The sequence below is a fragment of the Engraulis encrasicolus genome, chromosome 15, assembly GCF_034702125.1.
Source record: "Engraulis encrasicolus isolate BLACKSEA-1 chromosome 15, IST_EnEncr_1.0, whole genome shotgun sequence".
Taxonomy (NCBI): Eukaryota; Metazoa; Chordata; class Actinopteri; order Clupeiformes; family Engraulidae; genus Engraulis; species Engraulis encrasicolus.
This window is the reverse complement of record NC_085871.1, coordinates 22,517,544-22,533,831: the sequence shown is the minus strand read 5'-3', so window position 1 is coordinate 22,533,831 and position 16,288 is coordinate 22,517,544. Positions and strand designations below refer to the sequence as shown.

The 16,288-nt window shown below is 37.7% G+C and overlaps 1 protein-coding gene across 1 annotated transcript; it reads right to left on the bottom strand.

The window, feature by feature from the left end:
• Nucleotides 1-125: 125 nt before the first annotated feature.
• Nucleotides 126-1,014, bottom strand: llph (LLP homolog, long-term synaptic facilitation factor). The gene is made up of 2 exons (XM_063217944.1): nt 786-1,014; nt 126-321 (listed from the first exon to the last, which is right to left on the bottom strand). Exons 1-2 carry the CDS (start codon nt 997-999, stop codon nt 152-154), a joined length of 384 nt encoding a protein of 127 aa, XP_063074014.1. The 5' UTR covers nt 1,000-1,014; the 3' UTR covers nt 126-151.
• Nucleotides 1,015-16,288: the final 15,274 nt, after the last annotated feature.

Here is a 16,288-nt window from a genome sequence, read left to right as displayed (position 1 = left end):
AATCCTGACTTTCTGGGGTGACAGTGGAGGGTGGCAGGTGTACAGTGAATATGATGCAGCTGACCCTCTGTAGTCCAGAGTTACAGGGGGGCAGTCCATGAAGTCATTCGTTTTCTGGCAAGCAGTGGCTTTTGAGCATGACACTGGCAGTTTACCAAGCTATCTTCTTCTGCTTCTTGGCCTTTCCTGGTTTCTTTGGGTTCCGTTTGGCCTTCTGTTTCTTCATCTGTCGTTGACTCATCCATGTCGGGTACTGTCCGTGTTCGTTGAGCAGGGTTTTCTTGCAGAGCTTGCCGTCCATGTCCATTTTGCCACAGTCATCTGAAATTGATTGAGAAAAACTAATGAACATGTACATGGATAGCACGCACGCACAGGTGACAAATCATCTAGAAGTGGGATGAAGACAAATAAATAAATGCAAATATAAGTTCCTCAACAGTCAACACACGTGGTAGCACATTTGCATAGGCCATGCCATATCAATTAGGCTAGGCTATATACAATAAAAGTGATTAATGTTTACTGATCCAGTTTGAGAAGCTTACAATGCCCTTCATCTCAAAGTATTCCTGATTTGGGAAACTTAGGCCTATAGTTAATTAAGAAACACTTCTTGAATGCAAACTTTCAGCTACCCCAGCTTCTGTTGGCTGCGTCTAGTGTTTACTTTGTTGTAGGCCTACCTGCACTTCTGTTACTGTTTAGTCTTCCTTTTAGGTCGTTTTACTCTGGACAAAGACATCTACCAAAATTTGTAACGTCGTAATAGAAGAAAGACTCACCTCCACCCCCTTCCATGTCCACATCCTCAGCCCTCTCTTTCAGCTTCTCCGCTGGTACCACGGTAGCAATCTCTGAGATGTCCTTCATCGCGATTTCGCCTTTTCCTTCGATGCCAAGTGCGGATTTTAGCCTCGCCAGTTCCTTTGGTGCATTCTTCTTTCTCTTCTCAGCACGCATTTTCCTCTTCCACTTACTCCGTAAGCTCTTCGCCATTGCTGGGCGCCGACGAACACTGTAGGAATTGATATCTTGTTAGTTTTGCTGATATACGTGGCTTCAACACGAGCGGTTTCATTAAAGTAGGCAAGTCTACACGTTCACTGGTAGCTACCACTTGAATGCCATTGGTTCACTCGTTTAGTATGTTGAAATGTTGACATAACCTAAGCAAAGAGGCAGTGCTACAGTTTATACCACAGCCATTTGTTGGCATGAACCATGCTAGCTTGCTAACCAAGCTTGGGGCTTCTGAATGTAAGAAATGAAAATGTTTACCACAGCTCTTGCATTTTCACCTCCACCGATAACAAGAATGATTTATTTTCTACATGTGGGAAAACCTCATATTTTATCAGCGAGCTCACCTTTCTTAATGGAATATTCTCAGCAGCTGTTTACCCCTCCACTCCCTTCACTTTCCACACGTGTTGATAGTTGCGACAGTCAGCCGTAAATTGTGTGTTCTTGTTCTTCTTCTTCTTCTTCTTCTTAGTTTTTGTTGGCGGTTGGCAAACAACGTTTTGGAAGCATTACCGCCACCTACCGAAATGGAGTGTGAGTCTGGACGAAAGCTAAACTCAGCTAAAGGAGAAAAAAACAGAGAGAGAGAGAGAGAGAGAGAGAGAGAGAGAGAGAGAGAGAGAGAGAGAGAGAGAGAGAGAGAGAGAGAGAAGAGATTATATCCTTCTAATCAGTCCTGTGGCTTCTAGATAGGAAAAGAGGTACTTAAAGCATTTCTCACTTGAGTTTTTCTGCAGTATTGTTTTCATATCTAACTGCACGCTTTCTGACTCCAGTTCTAGGATGAGGTGCTGCCTCTCCTGGTCAAACCTGCTACAACGTTCTACTGCATGCTCTATGGTCTCAGTAGCACCACATACACTACACTTTCCATCAGCATGTTTTTTAAACACAAATAGCGTACTGTTCAGACCAGTAGGCCTATGCCCAAACCTCATCCTAGATATGATGCCGTAAATTGTGTGTCGTGAAAAAGAGCTGAACATATTCTCACGATGGCGCTTGGGCTGTCTGAGCGTGCATTCCAATATGCGAACTTGCGTCCTCCACTTGTACTTGTGGCCTCACGTTTTGCCGATGCCCCGCCACTCCGCCTCCGTGGAGAAAACGATTAGGTTTCCCGGCTGCCAGCCTAGCCACAACAATTTTGGGGGGACTATTCTTCATTCACCATAGGCCTACAGTTTACAAATGAGAAAATGACTTTACAATTGATCTTTTGCAAGATATTGAAATATAGGCCTAATGCTGTTGTCATTGATGTCATCATGACGTATTACTTACTAGTACAAGGCCACAAGCACAAGTGGAGGATGCAAGGTCAGATATTGGAACGTACCCTGAGAATGTCTGTCTCATAGCCTAATACAGCATGCTGCGTCTAGAGCTCTAGTCTGGTGACGACGTTTGTGTTAGATAGTCATCTTTGCTTGATTTGTTTGGTGACATAAAACCTAACTGAACATTAGGCCCGAGTTTGAAGCAGAAGCATCGATTCTGATGGTTTTATTACCATCTTGAAAGTGATGGTCTTCAAAAGTAAGAAATTTTCATGCACCTAATGAATATTTCAATATTGTCAAATATTGTCACACAATATTTAGCCAAAGTTGATCAACCCTTTCAAGTTTCAATAGTTAGGCAGGCCAATCATGTGCACGCAAAGGAATTGAGGATGGGCTCCTATGCTACCGGTAGGCCTAGTAGTGATGGCAGTCTGGCACAAGCGCGCCGGAACGTGTTTCAAACCATCAACAGTTGGGTACACTTTTATTTTTGTCCCCTTCCACGCAGAAATTAGACTATTAAAAGGTCCTAAAAAGAAAGTTGTTTTGGACAGAACATATTTTCAGGATGTGGGCAAATATATAGCCTAATCAAGGAATTATATCTTTAGGATGTTTAATGTTTATGTAATTAATCAAACAAAAAAGGTGCACTTTTGTCCAAACTGTACCCTAGCTAAAAAACGGTGGGGTACAGTTGAGACATAGCAGAGTACAGTTGAGACACCATTCTAATCAATGGGATGTAATAGCCATGGGAGCTAATAGTATGGCCGATAGCAAAATACTGTACTCAACTGTACCCGTTAGCATCTTTACATTGGTTTTACATAGTGAAATTAGCATTTCAGGCTAGCGTCTAAACTGTCCCCTTCTGGCCAGATCACACATTGATAAATATTTTAAAATGGTTTTAACTGTTATGATGTCAGGAAATATGTCTGCTTTTAGAGCACATATCATGGCTTGCAATCATGTAACTTATATCAAGAGGATAACTACTGGTCATTAGATATTTATTGTTATTATATGGTGTGACGTCATCGGTCGAATGCTCCATTCATTTCAACGGGGCTCCCCAACGTTCGCACGTCTGTTATTTTTCGATAACGGACGGGTTGGTCTATAACAGACCGCTGTCAATGGCAGCAAGACTTTTCACTGCTAAAGCGACTTTTCAACAAGACTCTAATCAGCTGCTGTGATAGACAACACCTGTTGTCCTGGCTACCTAGCTGTTGCCTAGCGGTGTTCCACAACGGCACTGTTTTGTTTTGCGCAGCCAGGGGCGTAGCACCAAATTTGGGGCCCTAGGAACAACTTTCATGGGCCCCCCTACTCACAACCCCCCCCCCCCCCCCCCCCCCCCCCCCCCCCCCCCCCCCCCCCCCCCCCCCCTACCCCCCCCCCCCCCCCCCCCCCCCCCCCCCCCCCCCCNCCCCCCGCGCGACTGATATTGTCATCCTCCTTGCCTTCCTCAGAAAACCCCTCTAGGCCTATGCTTTCCTCCCCTTCACTTGAATCATCCTCATTTTCAATCATATGATAGCCCATCATAGAACAGACATGATGTCCTTATTTTTCACATCACCAGTTGTGAAAAGTCTGCTATCATATTCATAGAGATGACTTTTAATCACTTCATCACTATGGTGTGAGGGGGAGGAGAGAGACTGGTAAATCTCTCTTCACAATGCATTTAGCCTAATATTTCGTGCACTAAGGAGACATGAGACATTGATAGAACTGAACTTTCTTCAATATGCATCCCTGAACAGAAACACACGCGCTCGCGCACACATTCATTCACTTGCACTGGCCCGCTGCACGCACCCGCACGTCATTTGTCCGTTAGTTGTTTTTTGGGAAAGCAAGGAATAGAGAATCAGCTGTGATTTACTGGCAGAAGCGTACTATGGAATGTCGCTTAAAATAGGCTGGAACAAAAGTATCGCTGTTTGGATTTGATGCCGTTATTCTCAACCTTTTAAAGTCAGGGCACCCCGAACCTAGTCACATAGAAATCATTATTTATTAGGCTACTGCATAGGCTATAGTTTCAGATTTAAATTGGCCAGTAACTATTTCACAGTAGCCTACCTTAAATAGGGTAATTGTCATGAGCACTCGATGCAGATAGGCTACCTGCTCAGCACGGAGGTAGGTAGGCTACTCTGCCTATCTTTTGTCTTGCGCTTTGCGCAGATTAGAATGGCGTCAGCAGCATTCAAAACGCAGACTGGTGCCCCGTCAAAATCTCGTCATTAATTCAACGGACGTTGTCAGCTGGCCAGGGAAAGTAACCAGAGATTTCCTATTGAGAGTGTTGAGACCGCAAAATGAAAGCAGAATGACGGTTCAGGACTGACAGCTCGCACCGCCACCTTGACATTGGCAACTGATGAACATGATCACGTTGATTAATAGTTACGAGGACATAATCAATCTGCAAATGTGATGCACCCGATTGAGAAACTGCTTTTCCTCAACATTAGGATATTAGGCTAGCTAAAAGGCTCACCTTCTCTCAAGTTCGCACAATTTGCATCTGCTGTGACAGGGGGCATCTTCACGTTTGTGACATTTTCTTGATTCATTTTACAAATTAGCTTTGCTATTTGGATATTTGAACCAACATCGACCCTATGTTGGTCTTGTGACTTGTTATGAATATATCAAAGACAAATATGGGTTCAATAGACTATCACAATTATAGCCAAAAAATGATATATATATTTTTAATCTGACTCCGGCTATCACAGTAGGCCACACGGAATGGGAATGAGATAACCAGTTAGCCTACTGTAGGCGGTAATTTTGACATTTGGGCTCACCTTTCTTGCAAGAAATCAGCAGCAGTTGCTTCATCTGGTTTCCCCTGTCTCTCTTGCCTTTCTATTCTTTTTGTGAAAGCCTGGTGTTTTAGACATCTTTCATTGCTAACCGGCTGCTGCGTTTAATGCCTATAATGAAGTGAGTGAGTGTTGATTACGCATATTGTGCAATCAAAAGTCCGCGAGAGGGCGGACTAAACCAATGCGTACTGATTATGGGGGTGTTTGATATATATTGTAGCCTATTTGCAGGCTAGGATATCCAATTTAACAGATGTATTTCCAGAGAACATTAGAATTACATAAATTACCAACATGTATTGACATTATTGTAAAAATAATGTTTAAAAAAGCAAAACAAGAAGAACATTTTCCATAGGGCCCCCCCGGTGGGCTGGGCCCTGAGAATGAGTCGGGGTTTTCCCCCCCTGTTCCACGCCGCTGCGCAGCAACAGTCTTTTGACATTAAAAACTATAGACTTAACATTAAATAGGCCTAAAGAAATGTCCCCGCCATGTGTGAATCATTTAAGTATATCCATATAATAAGCGGGTTAACTTTCGGCGAGTCGGTTGCTTTGTGGAATAGCAGCACTTCAGAGAGAACAAGACCCCTTCGCTCCGCGTCGGGGTCTAATTCTCTCTGTCGTGCTGCTATTCCACGGTAGCGACCTTCTCGCCGAACGTTAACCCTTACTTGAAGGACCCTGGTGAAGTAAATCTGACCTGTCGAAAACAATATTTTCCCAATATCTTTGGATCTGCGTTCTGTGCTGGTTTCAAATTCCCCATGATCTAAGAGGATATTGATGCGCATGTCCACAGCAAAAATTAGATCAGAGTTACGTTGTTACCGAGAGATATTTGGTTTGTCTCAACTGTACCCTGTACTCAACTGTACTCAGTCTACCCAGTAAGAACAGAACAGGCAAACTTTGTGCTAACAATTTGAAGATGTGAAAGAACAAACAAAACAGACATACATACATAATATTATAATCAGGGATGGGCAGTATTGCTATTACATCTATTTGAAATACATTTTGAAATACAAAATACTATTTTGTATTTTTATTTCATATAAGTGAATTACATGTATTTGTATTTTGTATCAAAATACTTTCCTCCAGTATTTTGTGTATTTCACAAAACTACAAATACAAATACTTTGTTCTAAAGAATGTTATTACACAATATGAACACCAGTGTTAATTTCGTCAACCATGACTATGACTAAAATATTTCGTCAAAGCCCTTTTTTGATTTTCGTCATTTAGACTAAGACTAAGACTAAATTGGGAAGGCAACAACTAAAATATGACTAAGACTAAAATTGATTTCTGTCATTGTGACTAAGACTAAGACTATTTTTTTTTAAATTACTAAATTAACACTGGTGTTAAATGAAATAGAGAAAAAGAGAACCAGTGTGTGAAAAAGTTTCATTCTGCACAGTGTGATATTTGTTAACAAGGCCGACAGGCGGACAACAGATGCGTCCCTCTATGCCAGTTCCAACAATGCAATTTTTCCCCCCCAAACACCCCCCTGGCCTCCTCCTAACCTGTCAACGCCCCCCTGAGGATGTACTTTTTGTTTATTGGTCATCATGGACACTCCAAATAATGTGGCAGGCAGCAAAATGGCAAGACATGGCTTTATTTTTTGCAGTTTAGGCTATAATAAGCTTATCATTCTTGGATTTGATAAAGAACCATATGATTGCAAATTTCACATAGATGAAGTAGGCTACATTACAAATGACCAGACATTTATTGGTATCAACCTTTAGTGTCACGCCATTTCAGCATCATGTGCATGTGGGAAAGAATCTAAACATCGACAAATAATAAATAAATAAAATCGTTTGGGTGAATGATGTGCTTATGGGTTCACCCTTTAGGTGAATTATGCGCTTATTTTTCAAAACCAGCTTCACCGTCAAGGCACAAAGCAGTGAGCTCCCGTGCCAGAGTTTACCAAATTCAAACGACTACAAAGCAATTACGAAAGACGCGTTATGTCCTGTGCTCTCTCTGAGCGCAGCGAAAAGCACCTGTGGGGTACGAGCCCGCCAACGAAAGAACCTCCCTGTAGGTTACGAGTAGAGATGATACAAAACCCGGAGGATCCGGTTGGAGAGCCGGGTAAAGACCTCATCCGAACAGACCGGATGGCTGTCGTGCATTGATCCGCCAAAGGCGGGTCAGACGGCATTTCATTAATATGTCAACAAAATGGCAGTTACAGCGCGAGAAATTGTGAAACCGGAATATATCCTCTTTAGTTGACTACAACAGCCATTCTCTAATCTCCCTAGTATGCTGTTCAGTCACGAACACTCACTGAGTAAAATTGAACCAACTCCCGCCTCGTCATTCATCGAGCCTGTTTGATCCGTCCAGCCTGTTGTGGCCAATTGAGTCGCGGATCCCCGCTCCCTATGTGTGTGCTTCTGACTCTGTTGAGCTCTACATTTCTAAATGTTAACAGTGCTCTGCCAACGCTTTAACATCTCACTCTGTAGGCTACTCTTAGGGAAATTATAGTCTACAGACGTGACTATCACTCACTGCGTTTTACAGCGTAGGCTACAGTCTTTAAAGCCACTGCTGTCACTCCCCTCGTCCGAGTCACTCAGCAGCGGCGCCCTCGGCGACTCGGTGAGACGAATCCTGACTGAGTTGTTGGTAGCAGCGAATCCCCTATGGATCGGATCAACGCTTAAGTTTCGTTTTTGCCACGAGTGTGCGAGTCGCAAGGCAACTCGGCAGCGGAAGCGAGTGGTCATCTGCTGCTCGCCTCCTGACTATCCCTGCTCAACTAGACTTCTGCTCCCAAATATTTGACTTTTAGTCTTCTTAAATACAAACACACACATTAGGCTATTTATTGCAAAATCAGGAACATGCCGTTTCACTGCTGCCAAAGGCTGTTCGAGTTGTGGTTGCATGTTTAGTGAGGAGAGGTGGGTCGGATCGCAGCATGAGTTTAGGAACTGTGACATTCATAAAGTGAGTTTTGTTGATCAAACTGTCTTACTCTTTGATTTATCAACATGAATTGATAAATGGAACAACAAAGGCATAGCTATTTAACGGCAGAAACATTTAAAAAAACCATTATTATTATTTATTTTTATTTAGGCCTATTTTAAATAAGTGATCCGTGTGATCCGAGTGATCCGTCTAATCCGGATACTCTCCTTGGAATGATCCAATCAACCCGGACGCCTCAAAGATTCGAGTTAAGCACCTCTAGTTACGAGTAGGCTAACACACCGTATGTCAAATGGCCCAGATGTCTACTTGTAGTTCGAGCACCATGCTCCAGTGCGCAGCGCAAACTGACTACTGAAAAGGCAGAAGTAAACTCGCTGGGAATATTAAAAGGGAGGCTCGTAGGCTACACACAGACCTCTGAACCCGAGTTTGTGGACTGGAGAAAAGCGGAGGAAAATGTGAATGTTATGAAAGAAAAAAAAAGCTTACCAAATGTATGTTACAGGTCCACGTTTAGAGGAAGAGCTGCGCTGCGGGGCGCGTTATGCAATGCAAACGCCCCTCTATTCACGCACAAAGGAAAATGTAAATGTTTTGAAAGGAGAAAAGCTATAACTAAACCAAATGTTACAGGTCAACGTTTAGAGGAAGAGCTGTATGCGCTGCGGCTCGCCTGTCAACTAACTATGGTTCCATGCCGTGGAGCGTTATGCAATGCAAACGCCTCTCTATCCTCGGAAAATGTGAATGTTATGAAAGAAAAAACAAGCTAACCAAATGTATGTTACAGGTCCACGTGTAGAGGAAGAGCTGCGCTGCGGGTCGCGTTATGCAATGCAAACGCCCCTCTATCCACGCACAAAGGAAAATGTAAATGTTTTGAAAGGAGAAAAGCTATAACCAAATGTTACAGGTCAACGTTTAGAGGAAGAGCTGTATGCGCTGCGGGTCGCCTGTCAACTAACTACGGTTCCATGCCGTGGAGCGTTATGCAATGCAAACGCCTCTCTATCCGAGCACAAACATCTGTGTCAAAAACTGCCTGCCGACTTCTAAATCGTTCATTTCCGCGAGTTTCTGACGAACCAAAATAAAGTTGCCTCCCATTGTCCAAACGCAAAACAATGGCGAAAATTGAATGCCCCCCTCAGTTGTCTCACAATGCCATCAGCCGTCTTGCCTGTTATAATATGTTCTGGCTTGCACGCATTCGCTCAGGTCCAAAATGGCAACTCTGCCGCCTTGTGGCCACAGTAAGGAACAATTGGCTTGCACGCATTCGCTCCGGTCCAAAATGGCAACTCTGCCGCCTTGTGGCCACAGTAGGCTAAGGAACAATTGAAGGAATGCGTTTCAGACGAATGCGTTTCAGACGGACGGACGGACGGACGGACAGACAGACCCTCTTATAGAGATGCTGGGACGCATCTAAAAAGAGAAGCAGTGTGCGGAGAAGGTTTATTCTGTACAGTCAATGATATATGTTAAAAAGTGAAGCAGTGTGTGGAGAAGTTCTATTATGTACAGTGTTGACTAAAATGACTAAAAATTGACTAAGACTAAAATTGATTTTCGTCATTTAGACAAAGACTAAGACTAAATTGGGAAGGCAATGACTAAAATATGACTAAGACTAAAATTGATTTTCGTCATTGTGACTAAGACTACGACTAAATAAAAAAAAGCTGACAAAATTAACACTGATGGACACAGGATGGTGCTGTACGTTAAAAAGTATATGAATGCCCCTAGCTGAATTGGAGGCACATGCTTGGATTTCTTAAGCCTTGACTGAACAGGAAGTTCAGTTTGTTTCAAGGTGATTGACTAATCATTTAATTAATTCCTCAATGAGGTGTTAATGTTTTCCTCATGTCATTCAAACTTTCTTTCAGTTTGCCACTGAGGGCCTTTTGTGTAGAATTGAGATATTACCTGTGCATACTGTTTTAAAACTAGCTGTATAAAGACCGTTCCAATATGTAACCTTGCTTCCTCCACTTGTGGCCTCGTACTAGGAAGTAATGTGTCATGATGACATCACTGATTTATATTTAAATATCTCATAAAAGCTCAATTGTAAAGTCTTTGTCTCATTTGCAATTGGGATGGTAAATGAAAAACAGTCCCCTAAAAGTTGTTGTGGCTAGGCTGACAGCTGGGAAACCGAATTGTTTTCTCCACGGAGGATGGGCCAGGAGGCGGGGCGAGGCCACAAGCACAAGTGGAGGAAGCAAGGTTGCATATTGGAATGCACTCATAGAGCCAACAGTTGCAATACCCACTCTGGCCACCATGCTATAGGGCGCGCAGTTTCAATGAGCAGTATAGTTGCAATACCTACTCTGGCCACCATCCTATAGTGCACTTTTAAAAAGCACTTGTATCTCTACTTTGTCACAGAAATGATTGCTATTCTTATGGCACTGACATGTTACTTCAGACAAATTAAGTTAAGATTGATGGGTGACCAGTTGAGAGATGTTCTCATTCGCAGGCCTCATAAACCCATGTTCTCATTCGCATGCCTCATCGCCAACGTTGGAATGCGAAGCTGTTTGAGAAATTGGTTATGATGACATACAGTAGCCTACAGTATATCTCCCTTATATAGTATTATTCAACTTTTTGGTCTTGTGTTTTCCCCACTGGGATGATTAAGGCCATACAGTACTCCCAGGTCAAAAAAATGTGTACTTAAGTGTACTTTAAATATATTTAATTTTCTGAAAGTATATTTTAAGTACACTCTATTTATCAAGTACAGTAGTTATGTATGGTATTTAAAAATATACTTATAGTTTAGTGTATTTTAAATATATTTTAAAATCATTTGTATTATTAAAGTTATGTACTTAAATATAGTTTTATAAAATATACTGTTAGTGTATTGTATTTTAAATGTATTTTAAGTATATTTGTATTTTAAAAGTAATGTGATAAGTGTATTATTGTAAAATATACTATTAGTGTATTATATTTGAAGTGTATTTCAAGTATATTTGTATTTTAAAAGTAATGTGCTAAAGTGTAGCATTATAAAGTATACTATTAGTGTATTATACTTTAAGTGTATTTTAAGTATCTTTGTATTTTAAAAGTTATATACTTAAGTGTAGTATTATAAAATACACTATTAGTGTATTGTATTTAAATGTATTGTAAGTACATTTGTATTTTAAAAGTAATGTGCTAAAGTGTAGTATTGTCAAATATACTATTAGTATATTGTATTTTAAGTCTATTTTAAGTACATTTGTATTTTGAAAGTAATGTGCTAAAGTGTAGCATTATACAGTATACTGTTAGTGTATTATATTTTAAGTGTATTTTAAGTATCTTTGTATTTTAAAAGTCATGTACTTAAGTGTAGTATTATGAAATACACTATTAGTGTATTGTATTTAAATGTATTTTAAGTACATTTGTATTTTAAAAGTAATGGGCTAAAGTGTAGCATTATAAAGTATACTATTAGTGTATTATATTTTAAGTGTATTTTCAGTATCTTTGTATTTTAAAAGTTATGTACTTAAGTGTAGTATTATAAAATACACTATTAGTGTATTGTATTTAAATGTATTGTAAGTACATTTGTATTTTTAAAGTAATGTGCTTAAGTGTGGTATTGTTAATTATACTAGTAGTATATTCAATGTTAAGTCTATTTTAAGTACATTTGTATTTTAAAAGTAATGTGTTAACGTGTAGTATTATGAAATACACTATTAGTGTATTGTATTTAAATGAATTGTAAATATATTTGTATTTTTAAAGTAATGTGCTAAAGTGTGGTATTGTTAAATATATATTATTAGTATATTCTATTTAAATGTATTTTAAGTACATTTGTATTTTAAAAGTAATGTGCTAAAGTGTAGCATTATAAAGTATACTATTAGTGTATTATATTTTAAGTGTATTTTAAGTATCTTTGTATTTTAAAAGTTATGTACTTAAGTGTAGTATTATAAAATACACTATTAGTGTATTGTATTTAAATGTATGGTAAGTACATTTGTATTTTTAAAGTAATGTGCTTAAGTGTGGTACTGTTAAATATACTATTAGTATATTCAATTTTAAGTCTATTTTAAGTACATTTGTATTTTAAAAGTAATGTGCTAAAGTGTAGTATTATAAAATACACTATTAGTATATTGTATTTAAATGTATTGTATTTGAAAACATACTATTAGTGTAGCATATTTTAAGTGTATTTGTATTTTAAAAGTAATGTGCTAAAGTTTGGTATTAGAAAGAATATTTGAAACGTACTTAAAGTTAAGTATGATTTTAGTATATTAAGTACACTTATACAAAGTTTGATTTTAGTACCAAAAAGTCAACTTAAAGTGTGTTAAAGCTCTACGTAATTATATTTCAAGTGTATTTAAGTATACTATAAGTTGTCCCAAAATAACACAACTTAAGTATGTACTTCTGCAGCATGCTATAAAGTGCTTTCTTATGACCTTGAAATAGATTTGTAGCATACTTCAAATAGTTACACTTAACCACATGTTAAAGTACACATTAAACATCTTATAAAGTGAATTAGTAAGTATGTTTAAAATGTACTTACAGTTAAGTATGATTTTAGTATATTAAGTACACTAAGTACACACTGCAAAGATTGATTTTAGTACCAAAAAGTCATCTTAAAATGTGTTAAAGCTCTACTTAATCATACTTCAAGTGTATTTAAGTATACTATAAGTTGTCCCAGAATAACATTCTTTAAATACACACTTTTGAGGTATATTTTAAATACAAAAATACATACTTATTAAGTATATGAAGAGTTCAGATGCAAAACCCCCTAACTCCATTTCTGAAGACCTGCACTTCTATATTTTTAGAGAACCCTGTTTTTAGTTTGGTTTACATTTATGTACTTGATAATACATAAAAATATCTAAATTACATGAATAAAATAAAAAAAACATGCAATTTTGATAGCTTTGTATTAAATAAAAATGAATTAAGATTATTTTCTGAAAAGGCACTTAGGGGGTTTTGCATCTGAACTCTTCATATTAAGTACACTTTTTCACCTGGGTACTTTTTTTAAACCATCATTTTAGTGTATTTTAACCTAGGCTTATTTATTCATTATGCTTTGTAACATTAAATAACCTTCCACCTTCCATTTTGTTAATGTATTTTCATGGTAAAAACACCATATTGAAGAGCACAAACAGATCTTAAAAAGGCATGTAAGGCCTTACCTATTAAACTTTTAAGCACAATACTGAAGTCTGTACTTAAGTTGTGTTATTAGTGTATTAAGTGCACTTTAAGTGTACTTTTTGGTGCACAAATTAAACATGTAAAAGTGTCTTTAATTCGATAAAGGCATACCACCACCAATGATTTCTAAGTATTATTATTAAGTATATAAAAGTATACTTAAAGTGTACTACTCAAGACTATTACTTCAAGAACGTAATTGTGCCTGTTGTAGAACAGGAAGTTGTGGTCTAGTGGTTAGAGTGCAGGTCTGTGGTTCAGTGAATTGTGGGTTCAAATCCTGGTTGAGGCAGTGATTGTTGTCTGAAGTGAAGGTGAAAGGAAGGTTCATGTGAATGGCTGATGATTGTGAACAAGACAATGTACAATGGAAATGAGTAATTAGATATTACATTGATGTTTTTTTCATATACTTTTGAAATATATTTAAAGTGTACTTAAAATAAATATATTTGAAATGTGCTTAAAATAAAATCTACTTGTAGTATACTTAAAATACATTTAGAGTCAATACACTTAAAATGTACTTAAAGCGATTTTTGTGAATATATTTGAAATGTACTTAAAGTAAAGTATGCTTTAGTACATTAAGTGCACTTGTACAAAGTTTGATTTTAGTATAAAAAAGTAAACTTAAAATGTGTTTAAGCTCTACTTAATCATACTTGAAGTGTATTTAAGTGCACTATAAGTTGTCCCAAAATAACACAACTTAAGTATATACTTCTGCAGCATGCTATAAAGTACTTTCTTGTGACATTGAAATAGATTTCTAATGTACTTAAAATGCACTTATCTGCATGCTAAAGTACACATTAAACACATTTTAAAGTTATTTCGTTAGTATACTTACAATGTACTTAAAGTAAAGTATATTTTTAGTATATTAAGTACACTTGTACAAAGTTTGATTTCAGTACAAAAATGTCAACTTAAAATGTGATTAAGCTCTACTTAATTATATTTCAAGTGCATTTAAGTATACTATAAGTTGTCCCAAAATAACACAACTGAATTATGTACTTCTGCAGTATACTATAAAGTACTTCCTCATGACATTAAAATAGATTTCTAATGTACTTACAATGCACTTATCCGCATGCTAAAGTTCACATTAAACACATTTTAAAGTGACTTGGTTAGTATACTTATAATGTACTTAAAGTTAAATATATTTTTAGTATATTAAGTACACTTGTACAAAGTTTGATTTTAGTACAAAAAAGTCAACTTAAAATGTGATTAAACTCTACTTAAGTATATTTCAAGAGTATTTAAGTATACTATAAGTTGTCCCAAAATAACATAACTTAAGTATGTACTTCTGCAGTATACTATAAAGTACTTTCTCATGCCGTTAAAATAGATTTCTAATGTACTTAAAATGCACTTATCCGCATGCTAAAGTACACATTAAACACGTTTTAAAGTAACTTGGATAGTATACTTATAATGTACTTAAAGTTAAATATATTTTTAGTATATTAAGTACACTTATACAAAGTTTAATTTTAGTACAAAAGAGTCAACTTAAAATGTGTTTAAGCTCTACTTAATTATATTTCAAGTACATTTAAGTATACTATAAGTTGTCCCAAAATAACATTCTTTAAATACACACTTTTGAAGTACACTTTAAATACAATAAAACGTACTTATTAACTATATATTAAGTACACTTTTTTTTACTTGGGCTTACTTGGCCTACATCAGGGCCTCTTTCTTTCTTGTTTGAGCTTTTGTTTGTTTTCTAATCATCATTTCATTTCTCAGAATTTAATTGTTCAATTGATTTCATTGTGTAAGTCAAATTGGTAGTTTTTGTACACAATGGTTTTTGTTGTATTTGTTGTGTATTTTGTGTTGTTGAAAATACAAATATTGTATTTCAATATTAGATACTGTTACAGTTATGTATTTTGTATCTTATTTGTAACATTTTTTGCTGAGTATTTTGTATTTGTATTGAAAATACATGTAACTGTATCTTTGCCCATCCCTGATTATAAGTACTGAGCTTATTTTCAGGGGCATATTAGGTCTACATATTTGCAAATAAGATAATTTCCCCTCACAAGCACCACTCGTGACTGCACGACACATAGCCCACTATATGGCAGACACAAGACATACAGATTATACGAATTCCCAAACTAAGCGTCTGCTTCTAGACGATTACTCTGCAAAATAACATGAGATGTTCTAGGGTAAAGGCTTTGCACTTAGCAGCAGAGGCGCATCTTGTCACTGGGCTAGGCAGGCAGCCGCGTTGGGCCCCAAACCCCTATATGGTGAATAACAGCTATACTACAGCAGGGGCCTTTGCATTTTCGCTTTGGGCCCAACCTGACCCTAGAATCGCCTCTGCCTGGCAGAGATAGACGGGATAAAAGCACAATGATTTTGCTTCAAGCAAATGGAGAACTGGAAGTGAGGATGTGAAAATCACAATACAGGGCCAGCTTGTTTTGAGACAAGGTGGTCGAGAGTTTTGGAGAAGAGGTCACATATACTTTCATTTTATTTGACAAGGATTGTATGACGCATATAACCTACAATTGAGCAAAATTATAACAATAAGGGTATTCTTCATCTGTACTCGTTGGACCGGAATTGTCGTTAAAAAGGAAGATGATTAGAATTAAAATATATAATTATAACAGATGCTAGGACACAAGACAAACCACAACACAAGATCAATGATTTCAAAGATTTCTTAAGACCTGATTTTAAGAGTACTATGTGTGCATGAGTGTGTGATTGAATAGAGAATTGCAACCAGCAGTACTTGTGCTATTGGGTCAGTGTACTTTTTCTAACCAAGTGTGCTGGGTAATACTAGGGTGCTATCATCTGGTGTGTTATTAAAATATAGAATGACTGTACA

Bases quoted from the DNA above. Each gene is read 5' to 3' on its own strand.
- llph (XM_063217944.1), bottom strand. From the start codon at position 999: ATGGCGAAGAGCTTACGGAGTAAGTGGAAGAGGAAAATGCGTGCTGAG. The intron at 322-785 runs GTGAGTCTTTCT...AATCAATTTCAG, and splicing joins GGACATGGAAGGGGGTGGAG to ATGACTGTGGCAAAATGGAC.